The 23,989-nt window shown below is 46.2% G+C and overlaps 1 protein-coding gene across 11 annotated transcripts in view; it reads right to left on the bottom strand.

Moving 5' to 3' along the window:
- The window catches only part of CGNL1 (cingulin like 1), a 180,820-nt gene that overhangs the window by 8,622 nt on the left and 148,209 nt on the right, over positions 1–23,989 (bottom strand). For 10 of the 11 annotated variants that reach the window (XM_064361332.1, XM_064361341.1, XM_064361333.1 and 7 more), the window contains 5 exons: positions 22,891–22,995; positions 17,847–17,999; positions 16,792–16,962; positions 12,762–12,923; positions 9,862–9,951 (listed from right to left, as the gene is read on the bottom strand). In XM_064361332.1, the coding sequence (XP_064217402.1) occupies positions 9,862–9,951; positions 12,762–12,923; positions 16,792–16,962; positions 17,847–17,999; positions 22,891–22,995 (681 nt within the window). The remainder of the gene's footprint in view (positions 1–9,861; positions 9,952–12,761; positions 12,924–16,791; positions 16,963–17,846; positions 18,000–22,890; positions 22,996–23,989) is intronic. The other variant, XM_064361340.1, reaches the window with a different exon arrangement.

Below are 23,989 nucleotides of genomic sequence, written 5' to 3'. Positions count from 1 at the left end.
CCTCTGACGCCACAGGGGGAAGCTGGGCCTCTGCCCCTAGGTGACGGGGTACGAGGTAGTCAAAATGCTTGTGTTTTAACATTTCTGACTGGCAGGCATCCAAGTCATGGAGGTTCAGAAAGTTCATCAGAGGAAATGGAGGCTTAAGAGAGTGTTTATGCACGTAACCTGAGGAGCAGGGGTAGAGCCGGGCTCCTGCACTGCCTGTGACTGCATGGTTTTGTCTCTGGACCAACTAAGAAAAAAAGATTCCAATATACGTAGAGTTCAAATGCAGCTGAGCATAAACATCCAGGCAGAGGGCAGGGCAGCCTCCTTAGGGCATCTTGCATAGAGAAGGGAAAAACGCCAGCAGTGCCCAGGACCAGCAAGCAGAGCATGTCCACCCTGCCTGGGCCCACTCCCACTCTGCTGGGCCCTGGGGCCCTCGCCAATCACATCCTGCACAGAGGGTGCCAGAACAATGGCTGTCACCGTTACCCCAGCACCAAGTTCAAGGGGAATGAATGCAGGCTCACGGCCCTGCTCCCAGTGTGGGTTCTAAACCAGCCACCGACACCTCACATGTGGAGGTCATCGGAACAGCTGGGCCACGGGACTGAGGACGGACGTGCCTCCCAGGGGCAGCCGTTCTGTTCATGTGCCCAGGGCACGTCCCGGCACTTCACTGAGGACGTGGTTAAACTTCCACTGCAATGGGAAGCGATTACAGAGACCAACAGCAGTGGCCCAGCTTGAACTGCTGGCTCTGCCAGTCCCTCGCCTGTGACCCTGTTGATCTAACTTCTGGGATACAATCTCCTAAGCAAGGAACTCCATTGAATGAGACACCCTGTAAGGGCCCCCGAGCTGGCCTATGATACGATAAAAGCACAACCTGTGCCTCCTCTACCCTTCAGGGTGCTGTGTGGCACCCTTCTGAGGAAGCCGGGGCACTTGCCTCCATCCTTAGGCAGAGTAGCCACCCCAACTCTCCACCATTAGGAGTTTCCCCTGGTGAAAAACGCACGTTGTCATAATAAGAGCAGGCATGTGTCTGTGAGCGCACACACTGTGTGCTGGGCAAGGGTGGTCTCACAATGACGGGACGGGTTTGCTCGCTGTTCAAACTACGCGATGTGTCCTATGCAGGACACTGTGACAAAAGAGACCCAGGCAGTGCCCGCTCTCCGTATAGCCTAGCAGGGGACAAACGAACAAGCTCTGTACAAGCAGTCAGTGTCACTATGACAGGAAAGGACAGTGTGCTGGGGCAGGGCGGCAGTGGGTGGCAGCCCAGATTCAGAGGGTCAGCAAAAGATTCCAAAAACACAGACACTAAGCTGAGACCTAAATGAGGTCAGGGATGGGCAGGGTAGAAAAACGGGTAATAGGGTCTGGCTGAGTCCCCACCCAAATCTCATCTCAAATTGTAGTTCTCATAATTCCCAGTGTCATGGGAGGGGACCCGGTGGGAGGTAACTGAATCATGAGGGCAGGTCTTTCCCATGCTGCTCTCGTGATGGTGAATAAGTCTCACGAGATCTAATGACTTTATAAACGGAAGCTCCCCTGCACATGCTCTCTTTTGCCTGCCGCCATGTAAGACACGACTTTGCTCTTCATCCACCTTCAGCCATGATTGTGAGGCCTCCTCAGCTATGTTGAACTGTGAGTCAATTAAATCTCTTTCCTCTATAAATTACCCAGTCTCGGGTATGTATTTATTAGCAGCATGAGAACAGGCTAATACAAGGAGCTGGGTAGGGAATATAGCTTTCCAAACTGGAGGTGGGCAGGCCGCCAGTAACACAGAGTAGGAGGTAAGAAAGAGAAGGGCAGTGTTGGAAGGAATTAGCCAAGCGAGGAAGGTGAGGGGGCAGGTGAAGACGTCGATGGATCGGGTGGAAAGGGAGACAGGGAGTAGTCACAAAGGGCCCCAAATCATACTGTGACAGTAGCTCACAGATTTATTGTGCTTACAAAAGCAAGTTCTGTGCATTTGAATAGTAATATCTCATTTACTCCTCGCCACCGCCAATGAAGTCGGCACTGTTAACATCCCCACCTGTGCCAGAGTCCTCCTGGCGATGGTGCAGCCAACTGGACGATGCCGGTGGAAGCCACAGGACAGGTAAGCCCACCAAGGAAAGACATATAAAGAATAAGAAAGATCCGCAGGTGGGCCCTGGGAATCCCCCACCCCTCAGCCCCCAGGTCAGGGGAGGCAGGGAGAAGCCAGGATCTATCCCAAAAGCCAAGAAGGGCAAAAAGACTGCAGGTAAAGCACACAGGCTGGACAAGAACGTTTGCTTCTGCAAAGTTCTGCAGAGAGGAGAGCCTGACTGCAAAGCTCAGGGGACACTGGAGGCCAAGAGGTGGGAACAGACACCACACCTCTCCTCTGGAACCCAGCAGCGACTAAGACAGCAACTATGACCCAGGGCTGGAGGGGGCACGAGGGTGTGCAAGGGATGCCCATGCTATTATCAGGTGGCAGTGAGAAGCCACAAAAAAGAGAAAAGTCACAACCAGTGGACATTGAGAAGGGAGTGTCACAGAAGATCAGCCACGCAGCAAGGGGAGGGACGGGATCCAGGCCTGTCCTAGGGTCAGAATGAGGACAGGGAGAGGAAGAGGATCCCCCAGGGCTTGGTGGGAGGCAGACACCCGTAGCTCAAAGGGAAGGTAGAGGCAAGAAAGAGAGGGAAGGGAAATTATTTTCCCAAAAGAGAAGGGATAAAGAAAACCTGGAGGCTTCTAGAGAGAGAAATAAATCTGGAAGTCTAGTTGCTGTGGAGTGTGCCGTTGAAAAATACCAGCAGACAATAAAAGGCCCCAGAGCAGAGGCAGGCATCGCTTTGCAGTTGTGCTCCCAGCCAGGACACCCGGAGGGGAACGCCAAGCACCCAGAGCCCCCAAGCCGTGCACTGGGTGGGAACTCTCCGAGGCAGATGTAATCACCCTGAGTTTCCAGGTGGGAGGTCCAGAAACACACCCCAATCATCAGTGTCAGGTGGAAGCAGCTTTGGGATTCCCACCTAGGTTTTCTGACAAAAAAATCATACACTCTCTTTTCCCTCTCCATTGTCTCTTAGCAAACCTGTAGGACCTAGAACTCTCAATGAAGGAAAAGTTCCCACAAGGAGGAGAGTTCAGGCAGGGACATTAGAGCCCGGAAGGAAAACGCGTCTGTGGTGGAGTGAGGCAGAGAGCACATGGAGGGATTCCAGGATGCCCGAGTGGTCACGCTGCACTGGGCCCAGCCTGGGGGTTCAGGACAAACCCTGCCACCTCAGGCAGCAGCCACTGGCCAGTCTTGCAACCTTAGTGCCAATGTCTGAAAACTCTGGATCCCACCAGGAAACAGACTTCCCTGTGCAGAGGAGCGCTTCCCACGGCAGGATCGCCGAGGGTCCCCGCAGGTTCAAGGCCTCCCTGGAGAGCCCCAGGATAATGGTGACTCTCCAGAGGGAATAAAAAAGGAATTATTTATTCTCCACTACAGTCCCTTAAAAGATGGCTAATAAAATGGAAAAGTAGAATAAATCAGAGTGAAGAACAAGCAGGAATAAATGTGTAGCCATAAAACCTAACAGTTACTGTGACCTGAGCAGGCAAGTCCATTTTCTTGAGTCTTTGCAAACCCAGGCTTTTGGCAAACATGATCAGCTTCCTTCAGTTCTTCAAAGGACAGCCTGACACGAAAACTCTAAAGTAAATCCACCACGTGGAGCCTTATACGAGGACCATGTGGTGTTGTGGACAATGCCTCAAGAAGGATGGGTTTCGCCATACACCCAGAAGCATCCTGTGTCCCCTGCTATCGGCTGTCCTCAATGCAGTGATCCCAGGACTAGGCCCCCTGACTTAGGAATATTGTAAATAAAATTCTTACCCTGAGCTCACACTGTTTCCTGCCCTGGGGTAAAAAGGAAAAAAAACAAAACCCTCTGGCTTGGCTGAGCCAGCCTCCTGAACCAGAGAAGAGTAAACTCGAGGCTGGGAAGTTATTTGTTTATACAAGCTTGGTGCTTTATATGCTGTTTACCCTTCAACTACATTAAATAGTCTTAACAAAAACTTTCCAGTCAAATTAAAAACACAACCAGAGCTGAAGGCAGAAGTGTATCACAGTTGGATTGGAAGAATGCTAAGCCCTGAGTATTTTGATCGGAAATCACAGTATCAGATTCCAGTGGGTTTTATGTCAGAGATACCCACGACCTGAGCGAGCTCTCAGGATTCTAAGCAGCTGCCTTTCGGGTTAATAGGAAGCCAGAGCTATTTGTGATGGCAAGTAACAATACTGAACCCCATCGCCTGTGTTTATCACTGGGCTGTAAAGAGGTTGGCAAGCCCACACTCCTGGCTGGCATTAAAAATAATCACAAAAAAGGAAAATTAGTAATCAACTGTACACACTGAGTTTTTGAGCAGCTGATACAATAAGAGGCAGTTATGAGGTTAGTAGCATTTTAATTGAAAAAAAAAAGGAGAAAGGAGAAAACCCCCCTCTGATCTTTCACTCATGACTGCAAAGAAGACGGTCACATTTAGCAGGAGGGCACCCCTGATGCTGACTGAAAAGCAGGTGTGAGCCAGTGAGGAGCAGTTCTGGAAAGTGACTGTAGGAGCCCACAACTCTCACTGGGATTTAATCCTGCATTTGCAGAGGCAACTGGGCAGCCTTGCTCAGTCCCTGGAGAGACCATGAAGCCACCCAAAGCTCGACTTGGTATTTTTCCTGCCTGCCAGCTGCCTGAGCTGGATGAATCATCTTTCCGTTGGGCTAGGTCACTGTGGTCCACATGGCCAAGAGAACGCCTCCCCGTGTAGGCCCAGCTGTGCTGTGAAGTGTTTGTAGCAGTGCCCCTCGAGCTGGCCCAACAGCCTGTTGGCATTTAATTTAAAACACGTGAAGCCGGACCTCTCCTTAATCCTGCACTCCTAAAGAATCAGGAGAAGATCAGCTGAACTTCAATCCTCACCCATTTTAAGAAACATGATTTTTAACTTGGGAGTGAAGACCCAAATGCATTTGAGGGAATGGTCTTTAAGACCATGACACAGTCTCATGCACGGATAATGGGAACAGGCAGGAGGCTTTGGAGTCAAATTGTGACTCTACCTCATACAAACCATGTGACCCTATGTAGTCACTTCTCCTTGAAAGCCCTGAAAACAAGAAAGCCAGTGAGGCACCCAGCCCGGTGCCTAGCACTTAGGGAATCATTGGTAAGGATGGCAATTGTCATAAATGGAAATATGGTTTTTGGAGGATGGAAAGGAAAAAGGATTACTCTGGATTTAAACAGACCAAACACCAGTAAAATACTCGCTACTGAACTAAATTATCCTTCAACTTATAAGCCAATCAGAAACCTTTCTGTATATGGTGGAACTATACTTGGCTGACAAAACAGATACTCCTTACCTCTATTTCATAAAGAAGATATCATTTTATCAACTCGAAATCCATCCTTTCTCCTTTATAGTAGTCAGACTCGAAAACAAAGTCCAAACATGCAAGAGGTTTGAAAAGCTTTTCTCTCTCAATTAGGATTTCCTGAATCCATCACTCTAAGTAATAATGTTCTGGGCATGTAAAGGAAGCCCTTGGAAAGACTGTGATATGGTTTGGCTGTGTCCTCACCCAAATCTCACCACGAATTGCAGCTCCCATACTCCCCAAGCGTCATGGGAGGGATTTGGTGGGTGGTAATTGAATCATGGGGGCAGGTTTTTCCCATGCTGTTCCCGTGATACTGAATAAGTCTCATGAGATCTGATGGTCTGATAAAGAGCAGTTCCCCGGTACACACACTCTTTCCTGCTGCCACGTAACACGTGCCTTTGCTTCTCCTTTGCCTTCCACTGTGATTGTGAGGCCTCCCCAGCCATGCTGACCTGTGAGGAGTCATTAAAGCTCTTTCCTCTATAAATTACCCAGTCTCAGGTATGTCCTTATAGCTGTGTGAGAATGGACTAATACAGGCTGGGAACTTATAAATAATATGGCCACCATTTAGTGTGTACCAAATGTATGCACAAGAGAGAGAAAAAAAGAACAGAAGCATGGAAAGGATCAAACGCCATCTCACGCAGCCTTTCCTGTCCTCTGCCCTGGTGACAGCACGGCTGAGGCCTCCTCCCAGTCTCCCCTGCTCCAGTCCTCGCCCCTACCCCTGCCACACGAGTCTTCTAGAACACTGCGTATGCTTCACTTTTCTGCTCAGCAGCCTTTGACGGCTGCCCACTGCCTTCACAACAGAGACATTCAAAACCCCCCGTCTGACTCTTCAAACTTACCTCCTTTCATTTCCTGTGGAAACTGGAAATCTGACTGAGCCGCACTCATCCACTCATTGCTTCTCAAACCGCTGTATAGATTCCCACCTCCCAGTCTTCATTCACGCCATTCCTTCTATCTAGAATCCCATTTCCAGTTCTCTGGGTTTATCCAAAACTCACCTTCTCTTTAGAGCAGACCCCAGGTCCCCGCCCTCTTTCTAATAATTCTTCTGGAATCACCCTTGCTACGATGGTCTTTCCCTCATTAGCTGCTTGCATCTTTTACTTGGCATTTGGTATCCACTATTTTTTATTGTTAGTTATCCATTTTTTAGGTCTGACCCACCTCCTCAAACAAACTGTAGCACATCAAGGACAGGGACCACTTCTGGTCCTCTGGGAGCTTTACCGCAATGCCATGCACACAGAGGTATTCACCATATTTTGCAAGCACTGATAAAATAGAGCATTGCCTTGGGAATTGAGACCTAAGCCCAGCTCTGCAGTCAATGCCTGCATGACTGTGGCCAAATCACCGGGTGACTCTGGGCCTCAAATTTCACCCATTACAGAGAAGTGGGGAGAGTTGGACTCTGATCTTGCCAGATCTAACAGTCTATGAGAAGGGTTGACCATTCACTACTAATATTGCTGGAAACTTTTTTTCTGGCTTATTCATTAAGTTTTTTCACTAAGACTAGTGGGAGATGTTTGGGGGAAGCAAAGATTCAGCAGCGGAGCTTGTGAGAATTCAGAGTTTAAGGAAAGAGCTGTTAAGTCTGAACTTTTTAATTTAAAGAGAAGAAGATCCCCAAACTGAAACGTCCCATGCCTTCTCTTTTCAGTGCCTAGTAGCAGTTTGCTAGGAAGGCAGGGCCGATGCTATTACTTGAGTTCAAAATAACTGGCACCCTTTCCTGTTTTTTAGGAGATGTCCTAAGGTCAGCGTTTGAGAGGAGAGAGGAAAAGAGGTCTTAAAGTTTTGAAGTTTCCCTTTTCTTGCTCTGATTCCAGCAGGAAAGCACCAGGCACACAGCCCTAAAAGTTAACCTAAGTGGACCAAAAGAGCTCAGAATCAGGGCCCATCTGTCTATACCCAAGGCCCTCTCCAGAGAGCCTTCATTCCAAAAGGCAGGAGATAAGCCTTGGCTCTACCTCAACTTTGAATGAGAATGAGATGCTTTCCAGGGAGGCAGGTATTTGGCCCACCCATTTCTCGGCCCTCCCTCACAAGTCAGGAGGCAGCAAAGGCCAGAAGAGAGGCTCTCAGAACACAATCAGGAGACATCGTTTTATCTCAGCGTTTCTGTTTCATTTTCTTACAATTCCTACATGCATGTGAATGTGATCCTCAATTTCTCCACTTACAACCAACACCAGGCTTTATCCTATCTCAGATGACGCAGTGGGTAGACAGAAAACAGAAGAGGGAAAGAGAGCTGACACGGAAAGAGGCTGTGGACATTTGTGGAACTCATCTTTTTAGGCACATGACTCAGATACAGGGAGAGAACTAGGGAAAGTAAAGGGTGGATCAGACACTTCTGGATGCATAAAACCTTGCCGCATTGCAACGTTAGAATTCAGAAAAGCCTTCAGAAATCACCTGGGTCAATCACTTCCTTTTGATAGATTTTAGAGACTGAGCTCAGAGAGGCTGGGACTCTCCCAGAGGTAAATGAGGCTAGTGCGGGAGCCAGGTCTGGGACTCCCAGCCCACTGCTCTCCCCAGCAGACCAAGTGAATTCCCTTAACTTCCTCCCTGGACTTAGTTCAAAGTTCTTGCTTCCCTTAACTTACTCCCTAAACTGCCATCAAGTTCTTGGCTTAGTGGAAATATTTTTAGGCTTGACCACATCATGGACAGCAGTTCTGTTCTCCATGATCCAAGTGCTCAGATGAAAGGAAAATGAAGTGTCCAGAGCAATTCTGGGACCAGATATCTGCATGACCAGTTCTCTCAGCGTTGGGCTGTCAGCTGAGCTAAGGGAGGCAGACGCGTTCTGGGTCAGTGTCTGTGTTTTGTTTCTGATGTAAACATAGAACTGAAGGTCTGTTTTAACTGCCTCGTTACTGGTAAGATGACAGGCTTTCCCACTGTTCCTCTCAGCATAAGTCACAAGAAGCGCTAGCAAAACAAATCCACGGTCACATCCTTTGTCACTGTGAATGTTTAGCGGATCCTGACATGTCTTGGGGGAACATGACTACTTAGCCAGGCTGGCAGGGCGTCATCACAAAACAGCTTTTATTCCAGTGAGAGAACTTAGAAAACACAGTCTTTGGTAAGAATCCCGAGGGTGGCAGGGGAGACGTCAAGGTTGAGCTCTCCATCCGCACTTGTGGTTTCTCAGGAAGGTCCCTCTCTAAACCACTGTGGCTCTGGACGCTATCACAGCTATCACAGCTCCAGAGGAATGCCATTATCACAGCCTGGGAACATGCAGACAGAACCCACACCCCATGAAGAGGTCAGAGCAAACGAACCTGGGGTTCCAATTTCCTTCTCTCTCAGGAGCGCAGTAGCGTGAGTATCACACTTGTTTGCAAAGAAATCTGTCAATAGGGGCCTAACAGATTACGGAAAAGCAGCCAGTGATTCAGCTTCTACTTTGAGCAGGGATGCCTCCTCCTAAGGTGCTATCCCCAAGCTCTGGGACTTCCAGTTCTTGGTCACCCTGAACTGAGAGAAGGGAAGTCCATATGAATAAGCAGAGGAGACCAGAGGAAAATGCCCTTTGGAACAGAGAAGAATGGATAGAGAGGATAAAAAACATAAAGCAGAAAGTGGAAGTTTCCCAAGTGGTTATAAATAACAATCTATTGGCCATAACAAGAGAAGTGCTTTTCAGAGCTGAGGCCCTGAGGGTCAGTTCAACAAGCAAGTGTGTGAATTTGGTAGCGGACACTATGTTACAGGCTCTGTGATGCAGCCTTTTCCTTGACAAGTTAATTAGCAGTATGTACACCTATGAAGCACTCACAATCAGTAACAGTACTTGCCAAGTGACTGCTTTTTGCAGTTTTGGAAAGAGTTTCACTTACATTTGATCCTTATGACCACACTGTGTGGCAATCGGGGAGTGTTATTCTCAAGTTATAGATAATGGAACTAATTCCTCAAGCTATGTGCTGTATTATCCAAAGGCTTTTGGCCTATTTCCATTTTGTAATTAAGCCAAGGTTCAGATGGGCTTTGAGAGAGACTGGGAGTAGCAGGTGAATCTGGGGAGAGCAGTGAGATCACTAGGAAACAGTGTCACTGTTAACTAGCTTCTGTGTCCCCAGTGCATGCCCAAACCACTTGACAGATAAAATATGGAAACATTTTGAGAATAGGATTCAGAACAGTCAGTGGCAGTTTCAAAGATAATGAATTTGTATTCACTAGTCTCAGCCCTTCATTAACAAGACACCTATGGATACATACAGAAACTTCTAATGATAGAATGTGCTTATTACGGTGATGACTATTCAATCTTCCATCCATTTCCAGATGGCATGAATTTTCTCTCCCAGCTCTAACTGAATCCACATGTTCCTCTTCATGCAGGACAATCCACGCATCATCCATCTATAGAACAGTACCTGTTCCCTGCTCCTACTGATCCTCTCAGACAGCAAATCCGAGTTGTTTCTTTCTTCTTCCAGTTCCATCTCCAGTTGAGATACCTTGTCCTAAGAAAGAAATCACAAACACAGTCAACTTAACTTGCACTGACCGGGATTAAGAGCAAATGCCCCATAAAGGAACAGCCCTTAGTGCAAATGAGAGCTAACTACCGTCAGGGTTTGGAAAAACGTTGTATCTATTTCTTACATTGCCCAAAGTGGGTATTTCTTAAACTATGTATTTCATGCCTTGTAATGTATAATGTAACTGTGTATGTAGAAAACACATAAAAGAAGAAAAAACATTATCCCAAACCCTAATGCAAACACTAAGGCTATTTGGGCATGTTTCTGTCAAGTCTGTTTCTCCCTATGAATCAGTAACTTTAAACAGATCTACACAAGCCACTTTCCTATTAAAAGACAATGTGGAAAAACCACTTCATGCTCAGGACAATCTTTTGTCTGCATCCTGCTCAGCATTTCCAAGAGCCTTGCAGGAATAAATCTACAGCAGTCTTCTAAGGAACAGCATGCATCTGCACTGTGCACTCCCAAACCTGCATTGGATTAACCAAAAGCCAGTGCTAACCAATTCTGTTAAACTCATCAACACTTAAGAATAATAATTTGTGGCTTCCTTGTCGGCTCCTAATCTAACCTAATTGAGTGTCAAGAAAAAAAATTTCAAAGCAGCTTTGTATATGAAGAAAAGAGGCTTCATCAACCACCCGACTTAGAACTGGGGTTTGTGGGTCTTGAGCATGCGTTTCTCCTGTCACCAGCCAATCTGTCATAGGTCTAAGGAAACTCAGAGCCACAGAGGCTAAAAAGCAATTGGCACTCCAAATTTTAAATGTGAACCTGCAGCATTTGTATATAAACATTGTCTCTGCAATTGCCAAAGTTGATTGACAAGCAATGGACACCTCTATCCCTAAATATCATTTTATTTATCAACATTAAAACACCCAGGATTCATGTGAATGATTACCTGCCTGTGAATGGCCCCCAGAGAATGATCAAAACCTATAGGGAAGCCGGAAAGCCCTTTCTCAAGAACCAGCCATCTCAAAGGCCAACTTGGATTGGAGCTGGGCCCTGCACCAAAGCCTCCTGTTTATCCAGTGGTTCCTGATGGCTCCCAGACAACACTCACTATAGTCACACATCACTCAGATCAGCAAGAGCTGCATTTACAAACAACAGCCACCTGAGTTTCCGAGTTTACAGAAAATGTCCATCGTCAGAAGAGCTCTTAAGTCTTGAAAATTAATTTAAGTGCTAGTGAAGGAGCAAGCAAGACACAGTCACAGCAAGATGGTCCTGCTAGCCACCTCCTGGGGGAGGAAACACCCCTCGAGTGCATCTCATGGCAGCAGGCTCTTGAGAGCTACTCATTTTGTAATTAATGGGAAAATACCTAAATAATGCAAAGGAAATGTTCTCTTTAGCCAGCATATATTAGCAAGAAATGACCCAACAACCCAATCTTCAGCTAAAAGCACTTCTTTATAGGACTCTCTTCTTGCCTAAAATCCATAGTGCACAGAACTCAGCAGGAGTGTTAGGGGTCCAGGCCAGGGCCATTACTACAAAGGTTCTTCCTCTACCGCCTGAAGAGGCTTTAGCTAGTTTTGAGCCAGGTTGTTTATGCCCTATAATAATCAGTTTCCAGTTAAGTGGGTTGACCTTAGCTTGCCTTAAAATTACCTCCCCTAAAGAGATCAGAACCAGGACATTAGCAAAACGTACAGCAGTCCTACCAAAGAGCAATAAAACTGTAATCAGGTTATTCTAGTCTCTAAAAGAGGCCCATCTAATAAAATCTTCAATGACTGAGAAAACACTCCCTAGATATAAACAGAGTCCCCTGAAGGTTTTAAAAGTTATTTCTGTTTATTTGCAAAGTTGAATCAGGAATTCCATTGATTTTGAATTTAAGCTGTCTCTCTACGGCCTTGAGCACTGTCTGTCTTTTATCAAAACCTTGACAATTTCAACTTCTCCCAAAAGTCTAAGGCTATTTTTTAGTCTTTCTCTCTTTCTCCCTCTCTTTTTTTTGCTCTAAATTTCACTTTTTCAGTGTCTCTCCCTCTCTCTAAATTCCACTGGGGGGTGTGTGTGTGTATGTGTGTGTGTGTGTCTGTTTCTGTGGGTTGGTTTGGCTCCTACGAATTATTCTTTTTTAAAAGTTCACATTGAGTGATTCTAAGGTTTTTCTTGTCAACATCAGTGAACTGTTCACACTTAGAGTCTGTTACTTCACTCACACTTTTCTAATATGTTGTGTTTTCAGCTAGTGACTAGATCACCCCATCTGGTGACTACATTCAGCACTTTCTGACACGCTGTCTTGTCTTGGATTGTCTGTATACTATGAATACCACGGTGAATTGAGCCACAGTTAGCTGCGAGCTCTGGCAAAGCCAGGTAACCTGTAAGGGAAAATGGCCCAGAAACAGGAGCAAGAATGGAGTACTGGTGTGGCAAATGAAGGGTGATGATTCCCAGGAGCTCCTCTCTGGACATCCAGCAGGCTGATTCCTTCTAGTGAGCTGGAAGCACTGCCCCAAAGAACAAACAGGAAAGGAACTATCTGCATCCTTACGCAAAATCATCTAACGTCCCTGGGAATCTGTTCCATTTCCTCTCAAGACAATGAGAATGTTAGACTAAATTATGTCCATCATTCCTTCTAGCTCTGATGTCCTGAGTCTGTAAACGACTGGCCTCTTCCTTCATCAAGAAATGACCTCACTACACCCAGCTGTGAGAGAGAATAAAAGCTCAAGACTTCCCAAAGGCTGAACTGAGAGCAGAGAGGCTGCTCGCTCTCCACGGGTCCCCCAGCTCAAACTGTGCGGTCCACAGACCTCCATCTGCTTGACCAGTCTGCTGCGGTCATCTTTGAGGTGACTCTTGGCTTCCAGCTCATACTCCAGGTCCTTTAGCGTCTGCTCCAGAAGCTGCCTTTTTGCGAGTGCTTCATCCTGAGCTCTCTGGTAGTCCCGTAACTCTTCCTCCATCAGACGCATCTAGGAAAAGAGACAGCTGGGGTGGTTTTCCGGGGGGCATCGGGAGCACAGAGACCTCCACAGACAGCGCAAAGGCTGACCCCACAGAAAGGAAGATCTGGTGGACCCCCACAATATGGGAGATCAGAAGACCCTGAGCAAGTCCTACCTCCCTCTGGGCCTCAGTTTCCTTTTTGTAAAAAAAAAAAAAAAAATGGGGGGGTGGTTTCCAGCTATAGGCAGCAAGCTATTAGGTTATAAATTCTATTTGGTAGATGTTGACCATCATTGTTTAATTAAATAGAACAGAAGAAATAGAGTATTTGCAAATATTGATTTGTAAATCTCTTGTACTAGATACTCATATATGTGTGCCAATGTGTGTATTCCTGGGTTGCAATGCAAGATGTAGTTATTTTTTTGTCTTCTTCTTCTTTTTTTGAGATGGAGTCTTGCTCTGTTGCCCATGCTGGAGTACAGTGGCACAATTTTGCCTCACTGCAGCCTCCACCTCCCAGGTTCAAACAATTCTCCTGCCTCAGTCTCCCAAGTAACTGGGATTACAGGTACATGTCACCATGCCCTACTAATTTTTGTATTTTTAATAGAGATGGAGTTTCAACATGGTGGCCAGGCTGGTCTCGAACTCCTGACCTCAAGTGATGCCCACCTCGGTCTCCCAAAGTACTGGGATTACAGGTGTGAGCCACCATGCCCGGCTGAATGCAAAATGTAGTCCTTACTAGGTCATGTTAAAAACGCTCAAGAGCCGCTGAACTAAATACATGTTTCCCAGAGGATAATTTGTTGCCCACCTGTATCACTGTCACCTCAAAAGAGATTTAAACTCAGTGTAAAAAAAAAAAAAAAAAAGCCATACAACTAAATTAATGACCACAAAACAACCTACTGGCACAAAACCTGACAATATACACAGGCACATTAGGGAAAGCCACTGCTTTGCAGAAGAAAATAATCAGCTATCATAACTTACAGTGTTGGTTTTTTTTCACCCACAAGGTGGCACTCAACTAATAGCTTTGAAGAAAGTGCAACCGACAAAACAGCTTGATTCACAAGGGCCGGTCTATGTCTTGAACTTCTCTGGAAGTTCAAGTGCACAGTAGGTCTTCCTTAAACATCTGTGTGGGCCGATCCAGGGAAGCCCCAGGCTGTCTGCTTTGTTCTAAGTGCCCTACCCTCTTGCAGTTGGCAGAGTACTAAGTAGAGCTAGTCTCAGGAATAGAATACGCCTGGGTTCTGTTTCCTTCGGCGTATAAGAAAGTACGTGGCAAACTCCACTACAGAATGCCACCCTTCTGGGATGTCTGTCACGGGAGAGTTGGAAAGCCCCAGTAGGTGAGGATAGCTTCAGGAGACCCATGGGAAAACCTGAGCAAATGTGTTCTTCTCTGGGAGGCTGACAGGAGCACCCACCATTTATTTCTATGAGAACAGCCTAGCCTTGAAGATGACATCTCCAGATGGAGACCCTCATGTGGTTTTTGTGGTAACCATGACAGAGAGTACATGAAAGCACAGAATGAAAATCACCCCATGGAAAAAGAAGGATGGGACGTTCTCTAGATACAGAGGGTATGCTACATTCCAGAGCATTAAAAAAAAAAAAAAATCACTCTATGACTCATTTTCCTTATCTGCAACATTGGGATAATTATAAATCCAGCCTTCTAAAGCTATTATGAGAATCAAATGAGATGATACCCAAAAAGACCAAGGGTATGAGCGTCAGAAAGAATGACAGGCAAACGTGCAGCCCATGTTTCCTTCCCGTCCTGCTTCCTAATGCCCAACGTGCCCTCCTCCACTGCTTAGCGCAGCCCCACCTTCCGCACCCAGCAGGTCCCTCCTAATGCCCTGTAGGGCTCCCATTATACTCAGAGTCCTTGATGAGAGCAGACAGAAGAGAATAATTAGCAGGGTTCCTGAATCGACAGTAAGCAAACAACTTTTGAACTTCCCAGTGCTACCTTTAAGTAGTTAAAATCACCCTTTGCTAAAGAGGGTTTAGAACATAAACTTAACAATGGCAAACAGTAAAGATCATGCTCATCAGAGGCAGAATGGGTGAAAACGCCTATTTCTCTCAAAGCAAAGGCAGCAACTATTACAGCATTTAGAATGGACCCCTGTAGCTTTTGGGTTTTTTTTTTTTATAACCAAGATATTCAACTCAGCTCAATCAAACCACAAGATGAGGGGCAGTGAACAGCATTGAGCTTGAGTTTTTTAAGGATCCAGAGTGACCTTGGCTTGTTAACTGGCTTCTGTTTTAAACTCCATCACTCTAGCACGGTAGTCAAGGGTGGTATCTCACTGTAGTTTCCCTGCAGAATGATGAGGTGTCCATGTCTGTTGCTCACATGGAAACAATGTCTCACAGGGCTGCATCAGTGAGAAAAATCTAGGAAGGGCCATCTTTATTGTCCTTGCAAGGAATCCTTGTTTTGGAATGACTGCTCTTTTATAAACAACACTGGTCTCCATCTGGCCTTAACTAGTCTCTCTGGACCTCAGTCTCCTTATCTAACTAGAGGATCTCTACGTTTTCTTCCAACCCGAGGATTCTATCATTAAAAAAATCATATAAAAAGAAATGGGAAGTACTTTTGGGGTCACTGTGACACTATGATCTTTTAAAGTCAAAACAGCCCAGGTGCTTATTGGTGTTCTGGCAAAAATCTGAATCTTTCTGCCTGTGCTGTAGTAATGAATATGATTTTTTTTAATGCCAAAGAGAACTGTGATGTCAGTGTGCTAATTTCAGTTCTTACTTGGAGTCCTGTATCTTATGACTCTGAGCCAGAGGGGATCTGTTATCAGGGGCCTTTCAAGAGTGTTCTAGAAGCCTGTAATAAATATCTATTGTTCTTTTACACAGTTTCAGCACTGACTCATGGGTGACTTTTCTTTGATCATCAAAGAAATTAAAGCTTATTTTTTTTTAAAAAAAAATCGTTTTCCTGTGGAATCTTGGTGCTCTCGGCACTGTTCAAGAAAAACTATAAACTTTAAAATTAAAGAAAGGGAAATTAATATTTACGAAGGGTCTGGGATGTACAGACGCACTACTACACAGTCTCACATATTCTCAATTATTAAGTCACTAATATCTGGTATATTTTTAAAGATGTAGAAACATATGCTCAGAAGACTGGGGTAACTTGCTCAAGGTAACCCAGCTGGCAAGAGGTATAGCTAAAATCAGCATACATTGTGCTTGCATTTTGAAGCCTCCAGCTTTCCATTAAAACAATCAAAACCATCCCCTTTCTTTTTCTCAGTTCTTTAGAAGCCAAGCCCGAAGGGAGCTAACATTTGGGATTCTTCGCTCTATTGTTCTTAAATATAAAACCAATGTTTTAATAATTTCAGTACGCCTAAATTCCCGAGGATTTCTTTTAGTGGCCATTATTGTTGTTCTGAAACTCTTGTCCGCCACCCTCATCCCCAAAAGAGTCTGTATTTTCAAAAATGAATGGCCAAAAAACAGTCAGTTACTGTAATCCCTGTTCTAGGATTAAATTAAAACATGAACGCATATAAATAAATCATCTGGACACAGCTGGGCACATCATGGCTGCTCCATAAATGGCAGCTAAACATTTCAGGCAAAAAATTATAGATTCATCAAGAAAATGTTCAGGTTAAAGCTGTGTCCGTTTCGCCTCACAGTCCACTGGTGGGTCCTTTGTGCTCCAGAATGCCATTTGCCCAAAGAACCATCCAGAAAAGAAGGTAAAGAATGAAGAGTCAAGCAGAAAAGCTGTCTCATGAATCTACCCCCAAGTCCCTCACAGAAGAATTTCAGGGCAAAAAAATACTCTGGATAAGGGATAAAGGAAGAACTTATCTGGCCAGGCATTACCTCATCCTGCATTTTCATAGCTGTCAGTTGGAACTTTTCTGCCTCCTGGGTTTTCTCCTTCAACTGTCTTTGCATTTCTGCGAGCTCCCTGCGATTTTTCTCCTTGTACTCATCCAGCTGGTTCTGGAGCTCCAGGGTCGATACGCGGGAGGCCTCAACGATGTCTGCCATCTGAAGAAGTGACACAGGCGTGAGCCCACCCTGGGATGCTCTATCTGAGACCAACACACAGCACATCTCCTTTTCCCCTTTCTTCTACAGCTTCCTCAAACACAGCCGAGCGCCTGATCCTGAGCCGGCCAGGTGTGGGAACCTGTGACCTGGAAGCAGCATGGAGGAGTGAGCAGGTCCGTCCTTTGGATCCGGGCACACAGCCTCAGGGCCCTATGCCTGCTGTGCCACTTACCAGTATGTGACTGGGGCACATCATTAACCTCTCTGGGCCCTGGCTGTGTTTGCGTTGGAAACACTGAAATCAAACCTACCTTACAGGGTTGTTGTCAGAATCATAGAAAATTTTATCGGCAGATACAGATAAAATTCTAGTTAGAAAAAAATAGCTAGTAAAGTGCCTGGTACATAACATGCATCAGAAAACAGCAGACCCTCGTTTCAGCGCCCAGAATACAGAAAGCCTGCCAGATGTGTGTCTATCCCCTTCTGGGTACGTGGAGGCAGGGATGAAGCAGTCACTGAGCTTCGAAGCTGCCTTCCACACTCCTGGACAAGTAATAGAGATGCAAAATGCAGCCTCGGCACAGGGACGTTGATTCTGATTCAGTCAACATTGGTTCCGTCTGCACTGAAACACAGGCTGCTTCTACTGTTAAGAGGTGATTCTGGTGCCCAGAATCCAGAGGGTACTGGCATTAACATTTTCTGGCTGTTATCTATTCAACAAATCCAAAGAGCTGCCTCCAGGGAGCTGCGAATCCCTGACACTTTTGTGCTTAGACCTAACTGCAGGTTTCCCAGGCTTTCACCAGACCTCAGAGGGGACTGGGTCCAACAGAGGCGCCTGGCCCTGCATCCTCTTTCCTCCTCCAGCGCCTCACCTCCTTCTGCAGTTTCTCGATGGTCTGGTCCAGGTCCCACCGCTCGTTCTCCATCTCCTTCTTCAGCCTTCTTAGCTGCTCCTTCTGCTCATTCTCCTCTTTCAGCTTCTCAGACAACTGTTTCTGCTCCTGGGTGGTCCAACTCAGATTTCTCTGCAGATGGCAGGGAAAGGACAGTTCTGTCACCTACCAACCAGGTAGCCACAGAATGGGTGGCACAGGGTCCTTCCCAGTCATACTGCAAAGCAATCAGATCTGTTAAATCCATGGTACGGAAGAAGATCAAGATAAACCCGTCAGAGAGACAGAAGGACATTGTTGGTTCTGAAATCCAGAACCGAAAAGGAAAGTTGCCTTACCCAAAAACATTCACAGGAATGAAGGGGAGGACAAACATTGCATTACAGAAATACACGGCCAAAGCTGCTGGCGGGAACTCAGGATAGTGTCTATAACCTGAATATTCGTGCTTGAAAATCAAGGTGAGGTTGTATATTACAGCAATCTAAACTGACTTGGCAATTTATATCCTATGATACACAGCATCACATGTAATATTCTAGTATTTACTGTGCTATGTGGATGATTCTTACAGTTAGAATAACTAAAAATGAATCGCTATGAAAAGAGAACACTACCCCACAGAACCAAGGTCAACTTGGGTAAAGGCAGTTGTAATCAACAGAATCCATGAATTGGACTCAGACTCAGGCAAAAAGGAATTCGGAAACCCACTGGTTGATGAACTTGATGAATAGAAGGTGTTGAATGGAAGAGACACTAGGCAGATAAAGTACTCATCAGGTAGGTGGTTATTTATTGAATCAGTACCAAATGCCAGCGCCTACCATAAAACACAACCATCTTGAATGCAACACTCCCCGTGGTTCCCTGAGGCTCTCATCTCACAAAGTCACACAGACTTATGTCCTTTATGTAAGCAACACGTAATTCCAACCTAAAATCCTATAGGAAGGTTATGGTGGCTTCTTTGAATAGCTAAGCGTTAGGGCCACAGGTATGGGCAGAGCTCGGAACAGAGCGACCTGACTCAGACACAGCCTGGACCATCTCAGGCCCTGAGGGCTGACTGTGGGCCCTACAGGAACAGCTCCGGGCCTTCCCGGTCTTGTGTCCTGAAGTGGCTGCACAAGAACAATGCTTTGTATTTGTACAGTGCTTAGCAGTTTACAAGCTGCAGCCACAGGCAGTAACTCAGGATCTTGAAAACATTCCAAAGCACTTGGGACTCTTCTGGTTTGCAGAGCATAGGAACCGATCTGCTCTGCCAACCATGTGACGTGGGGCTAAACACCACCCGTGGCGGCTTCCGGTCCCTGGGCTCTGCTGGGCTGGCGGTGCTTTGAGAAGCAGCCAACCTGGCCGGGCTGCTGAATTTAATTGCTGCAGGGAACCAAGGTCAACAAAAGCTGCTGGGGAAAACATGGGAGCAAAAAGAAAGGTAATCAGAAGTTCAGCGTGGGGGGAATCAGCAGGAGTGGGCCCCAGCACAGCTGCCACTGGGCACCCACCAGAAGCAGGGTGAAACCTGGGGTTTCTGTTGATAGTTGATATGTCGGTGTTGGGGCAAAGGGTGAGGAGGAGTTATAGAACCAGTGAGCTATGAGACAAAACCTTCAAAACACGTGTCCCTGACAATGTCAATTCATGAAAACATCAAATACAAAGGGCCCACAATGGCTTCCTGTAGAACCCTCTGGATCCAACTCAACCATCTCCCACTAGGAATCCCCCAGCCTCTCTTTCTCCTCCTCTTAGACCCCAATTCCAAGGGCGTCAGGCAGCAGACAAGCCAACCCATTTCTGCTCAGCGTCCATGTGGTTCGTGCATGCATTTCTGCTCCACTCTTGGTCAGGCAGGGCTGCCTGGCCCTTTCTCCTGAACTACAAGAGACACCATGGACTCACTACTCTGGACCTAGGGGCCTGCCAACACCCCCCACCACAACACACATACATTGCCTAGAAGACTAAGCTCGCTACATTATTTTTAAATCATGTTTTGTATGCTTGCCTCTTTTGCAAGATAGTAAGCTCTGTAAAGGCAAGGGAGAGATTTTCTGTCTATCTGGGTATGTTCACTATTAGGCGTATGATAAACACTTAGCTGTTAAAAATGAATGCCTATCCCCAAAAGCGATGCCAAGGCTTCTTATGTTAGAATCACCAAGTAAGGAGGAGATGTCCGTACTTAACATGTAGATTCTAGCTTTCTCTGATGGAATCACGATTTTTCTTAGCATGGGACCCACCAGCATTTGCATTTGAAAACTCCTCAGGTAATTCCAATATGTACTAAGGTTTAGAAACACTGTTTAGTACAATGGTTTGCCTCCTCTGTTATTCAAGAAATATATTCCAATAAGTCACTGCTGAGAAAGCATCCCAAATTCACATGAAAAGAAGCAAACTTGGCAACTTTGCATTTTTCTGACCTTTCATGTCAACAGTATTAGGAGTGAAATGCTCTGTAGCTACAGAGACTCTATTTCCAAGGCCGGCAATACAAGCTCATCAGTGAATGAGATGAAAATCTGGGGAAAAAAGATCAGGTTGGAGAGAGAATCTGAAACACAACATTGGTAGACGTAGGGTAAGTGTCCTTGGGCTCAGGAACCATGATCTGTCAACAGACACAGAGACTTTTACCCTATGACTGAGGTCCTAATTAGCTCATATTAACAACAATCAAGATGCAGGTGAGCCTACGGGTGTCAAGGAATGGAATGAGCAGCTTAACCAGAAGGAAGCTGGTCTTCTCGGAGCCCCTGCCACTCAGTATCTGGGGTTTGCAATAGTGGAAGCCTTTGGCCCTTTTTCCTCAGTTGTCTCAATACTCAAAAGTCCAATGTGGCGGAAGGTAAAGTCCTAGGGAAAACGTATGCACCATTATCCCTTCCTGAAGGACAGAACTGTGGTTTCTCCAGAAAAAGTTTCTTCACTTCCCCATCTGCAGAAGGCGCTTTTAAATAGAATCATAGATGCGTTGCCTTAAATGCAGTTCCGGTAGCCCTAGAGAGCAACGCAGCCCTGAAGCAAGTGGTCAGGGCTCGAGCAAACCAAGAAGAGCATCTTTATGACCCTCTGCTACTTTTTCACTGAGTCACGGTAAATCAGACATAAATTTACCATGGTCTTCAGCTACTATTTAAAGAATCTATTTACCGTACCTGAAGATGCCATAGACTAATAGCACAAAGACAGAATAACACCAGCTATGTTTTCCTCTCCTCAAGGGCCAACCCAAAAAAAGAAGCTGACTATCTGGTTTCCAATTTTAAAAGAAAACATTTTGGAGTGATGGTGCTTTTTCCATGGCTTTACTTTTACGACCAGATAATTCAGGTAAAGAGAGCGAAACTGTCAGGCCCATTTTAAACTCTTGCCAGCTGTCCTGCCAGTGCCTAACACGGCCACACGCTGCACGATGCACTCCCACCATCTCTGCACCACTGGGAAAACAAGGCTCAACGGAAGTAACGAGTCAGGGATGGTCTCCAAGGCAAGGCTAGCGATCCAGAGGTGGGGGTGGGTGGGGATTACATTAAGATCTTTAGGCCCCAAGGCCATCATCTGTTCTGTGCACTAAATTAATCACGAGCCCCAGATTCCCAGCTGGGGAACAATTCCATATGTGTGAAAAGTTTCTGTTTCACCAAAGGAGAAGATCTGAGAGACCCACAGCTGCACCTGGCACTTGGTGTGGACATACCATGAAGGTACAGATGCTTATCCCCATGGAATACCAATGTTTGTCCTTTCTTTCTGCCCCCAACCAGCTCACAAATTTAAACCCCACTCCGGCAGCCGGGTTGGGTAGCAGTTACCAACTAAGCCTTAAACAGCAGCACAGCAAAAGTGCCATCCACACAAAATCAACTTCACAGAATTTTGTAAAGAAGACCTAGATTTAAAGAAATTTTAAAAAATCCAAAGTGAAGGCAGTCAGACATTGAAATCAGGAAAAATTGGGACTTTACTATATGCAAACATGAGTTTTGTCCCCAGAGGAGGAGCAGGCACAGGCTTCTGATTTTGAGGGACAGTCCCCAAGCTAGGCTGACCTGTGGGGATCCTTCCCCTCTCTCTACCCTAGGAGAGAAGCTGAATCCGTTGCAGGAAAGCTGCAACCAGGCATTTACAAATCTGAACCTGATCAGCTCTTACCACTTTTAATGCCCCCACTTCACCTATCCCTGAGTACAAGTGGGTCCTGAATAGAAAACTTGAATAACAATCTTCCCCTTAGACAACTCTCAAAAACACCGGCTTCTACCTCCTCAGAAACTCACCTGAGATACTGAAGCAACATCCTGGGAGCCAACAGGAGGAGAACACAGGTGCATCACACTGAGGTCAGTGCAAAGTCAATCAGAACTGCAGCACAGACCTTTCTTGAGAATGTACTTCAAATGAGAAAATCTAATTTTCTAAGAACCTACTGATTTTGAATAGCGATGGCTATCCAGTTTCAAGGAAATCACTTCCTCCTGCCTCTCTGAATAGCCATCCTGAAGGACTGTACTCTAAGGAGTGCATTTGCCCAGAGGAGAAGGGAAATTGGCTTCTGCCAGAAAGCAGACTCCACACTGCCTCGGGGGCCAATCCTGCCGGCCTTCTCACACAATTCATATTTTATCTTTGGAAAGCTGTCAAGCTTTGTAACATCTAAACCGAGGTCTCTCTACCTTGGCACTGCTGACATCTGGGGCCCGATGATTCTTTGTAGTGGGGGCTGTCCTGCGCTTTGTAGGATGTTTATCAGCAGCCCTATTTTCCACCCAGGAGATGCCAGTAGCATCTCCCCACTTGTGACATCCAAAATTGTCTTCGGGCATTACCAAATGCCCCCCAGTGGAGAACTGCTGGTCTAGATGAATAGTTCCAATAAGCACGTGGTCATTATAGCTGAAAGGGAGCTACCTGGAGAGAAAGGGCCAAGGACAGTCTCCACATGTCCTCCCGTGTTGTGTCTCTGGGCATTCTTCATGAGGGAGTAATGACAACAGCCCCTGGTGTTTACCTGAGCAGCCTCCAGCTCACTCTCCAGGGCCCTTCTGGCTGACACGGCTTCTTTTTCTTCCTTTCTGGCGTGCACAAGGGCCTCCTCTAATCGTCTTATTTCTCCCTACAATGAAACGCTGGGTCAGCGTGCACTTAGATGTGTGCTGCACCTATGAAACTGACTCAGTGGAATGAAATGAACACTGAAGACACCCACAGACATGGCAGTAGCTATGGTCACAACGTGCCTGTCATGGGCCCAAGGCGGCACACAACAGCGATGTTTTGAGATGTGTGTGCCTGTCTGCAGCTGCAGTTCCAGTTCTCAGCCAGATGTGAACATCCTATTATCTCAGGTGACTTTTTTTTTTTTTTTTTTTAAGAGACAGGGTCTCACTATGTTGCTTAGGCTGGTCACAAACTCCTGGGTTCAAGTGATGCTCCCTCCCACCTCTCAGCCCTCCAAGTAGCTGGATTTACAGTCATGAGCCACCATGCCCAGCTGGGGTAATATTTTTAAAATACAAATATCCAGGCTTATTCCTGGAGATGTGAAAATAGTAGGTATTGAGTGGACCCACGCACACACAGTTTATAAAAGGTATCCAGCTGGTCCTGGTGGATGACTGCTGTGGTTTGAATGTGTCCCCCAAAAAGCGTGTGTTGGAAGTTTAATTGCCATTGTAATGGTATGAAAAGGTGGGACCTTTAAGAGGGGATTAGGTCATGAGGGCTCTGCCCTCATGAATGGGTTCATGCTGTTATCACAGGAGAAGGTTCCTGGTCAATGAACAAGTGTGGCCCCGTCTGGTCAGTCAGTTCCCCATTCCACCTCTGCCCTTCTGCCGTGTGACGCCATTCACACTGTGACACAGAAGGAAGGCCCTCACTAGATGCTGGCACCTTAATATGAGACTTCTCAGCCTCCAGAACTGCGAGAAATACATTTCTATTGTTTCTAAATGACCCAACTGTGGTATTCCCTGATGGCAGCAAAGAACAGATGGCAGTGACCATGTGCGTCTCCTCCTTCACTGTCAGCCGCCCTTTCCTGCTGCTGAGAGTGTGCATCTCTCACTTACAGCTTCCCACTGCTAGAGGTCTGGTCAACCAGTTAA

Source organism: Aotus nancymaae, unplaced genomic scaffold, assembly GCF_030222135.1.
Source record: "Aotus nancymaae isolate 86718 unplaced genomic scaffold, 86718_ANA_hifiasm-v0.15.2.pri h1tg000041l, whole genome shotgun sequence".
NCBI classification, from domain to species: Eukaryota; Metazoa; Chordata; class Mammalia; order Primates; family Aotidae; genus Aotus; species Aotus nancymaae.
This window is presented reverse-complemented; position numbering and strand designations above follow the sequence as displayed.